Source organism: Empidonax traillii, unplaced genomic scaffold, assembly GCF_003031625.1.
Source record: "Empidonax traillii isolate 1590-97213 ecotype Southwest subspecies unplaced genomic scaffold, ASM303162v1 scaffold3152:size14835, whole genome shotgun sequence".
Taxonomy (NCBI): domain Eukaryota; kingdom Metazoa; phylum Chordata; class Aves; order Passeriformes; family Tyrannidae; genus Empidonax; species Empidonax traillii.
This window is the reverse complement of record NW_020958345.1, coordinates 13,741-14,835: the sequence shown is the minus strand read 5'-3', so window position 1 is coordinate 14,835 and position 1,095 is coordinate 13,741. Positions and strand designations below refer to the sequence as shown.

The following is a 1,095-nucleotide window of genomic DNA, read 5'->3' as shown; positions in this document are numbered from 1 at the left end:
GGGACCAGGGACAAGTGAGGAGGGAAAGGGAAGGTCAAGAGAAGAGTTGGGCGCAGTCTGGCAGGGGACAAGGGACAAGGGAGTCAGGAGCTGAGCTGGGCAGTCTGGCAAGAGGCAGGGGGACAGGCAGGGGACAGGCGGCGTTACAGGCGCCTGGGGGACAGGAGGACGGGCAGGGACCAGGCAGGGGACAGGCAGGGCACAGGCAGGGACCAGGCAGGGCACAGGCAGGGGACAGGCAGGGCACAGGCAGGCGCTCCCCACACGGTGCCACCAGCCCAGCCCGCGCGTCCCCAGCGCCTCCAGCGCCCTCTGACCGGACCCCCCCCCGCTCTCTCGCCCGCCCCCCAGGGTACATCAGCGACTACATGGCGCCCTCGGCCTTCGAGGGGGACCCCGAGGCCGCGCTGAAGGTGCCGTCCCCGGACGCCCTCTACCCCGGCGGGCGCGGGGACTTCGGCGCGGGGGACTCGGAGCCCCCCGACAGCCCCCACTCGGGCATGGCCGGCGGGTACATCAACGGCGACGCGGCCGTGAGCGAGGGCTACGCCGTGGACGCCTTTTTCATCACGGACGGGCGGTCGCGGCGCAAGGCGGTGGCGGGGCCGGCGCGGAACCTGCCCCGCCACACGTGCGGCGAGTGCGGCAAGAGCTACGCCACCTCCTCCAACCTGAGCCGCCACAAGCAGACCCACCGCAGCCTGGACAGCAAGATGGCCAAGAAGTGTCCCACGTGCGGCAAGGTGTACGTCTCCATGCCGGCCATGGCCATGCACCTGCTGACCCACGACCTGAAGCACAAGTGCCAGGTGTGCGGCAAGGCCTTCAGCCGGCCCTGGCTGCTGCAGGGCCACATGCGCTCGCACACCGGGGAGAAGCCGTTCGGCTGCGCCCACTGCGGCAAAGCCTTCGCCGACCGCTCCAACCTGCGCGCCCACATGCAGACCCACTCCGCCTTCAAGCACTTCAAGTGCAAGCGCTGCAGCAAGACCTTCGCCCTCAAGTCCTATCTCAACAAGCACTACGAGTCCGCCTGCTTCAAGGGGGCCGGGGCGCCCCTCAGCCCCCTGCACCCCTGAGGGAGCCGCGCCCCCC

The 1,095-nt window shown here is 70.4% G+C and overlaps 1 protein-coding gene across 1 annotated transcript; it reads left to right on the top strand.

The window, feature by feature from the left end:
• Positions 1-352: 352 nt before the first annotated feature.
• On the top strand, positions 353-1,089 carry LOC114072419 (transcriptional repressor scratch 1-like). The gene has a single exon (XM_027910318.1). It carries the CDS (start codon positions 369-371, stop codon positions 1,077-1,079), a length of 711 nt encoding a protein of 236 aa, XP_027766119.1. The 5' UTR covers positions 353-368; the 3' UTR covers positions 1,080-1,089.
• The last annotated feature ends 6 nt before the right edge of the window (positions 1,090-1,095 follow it).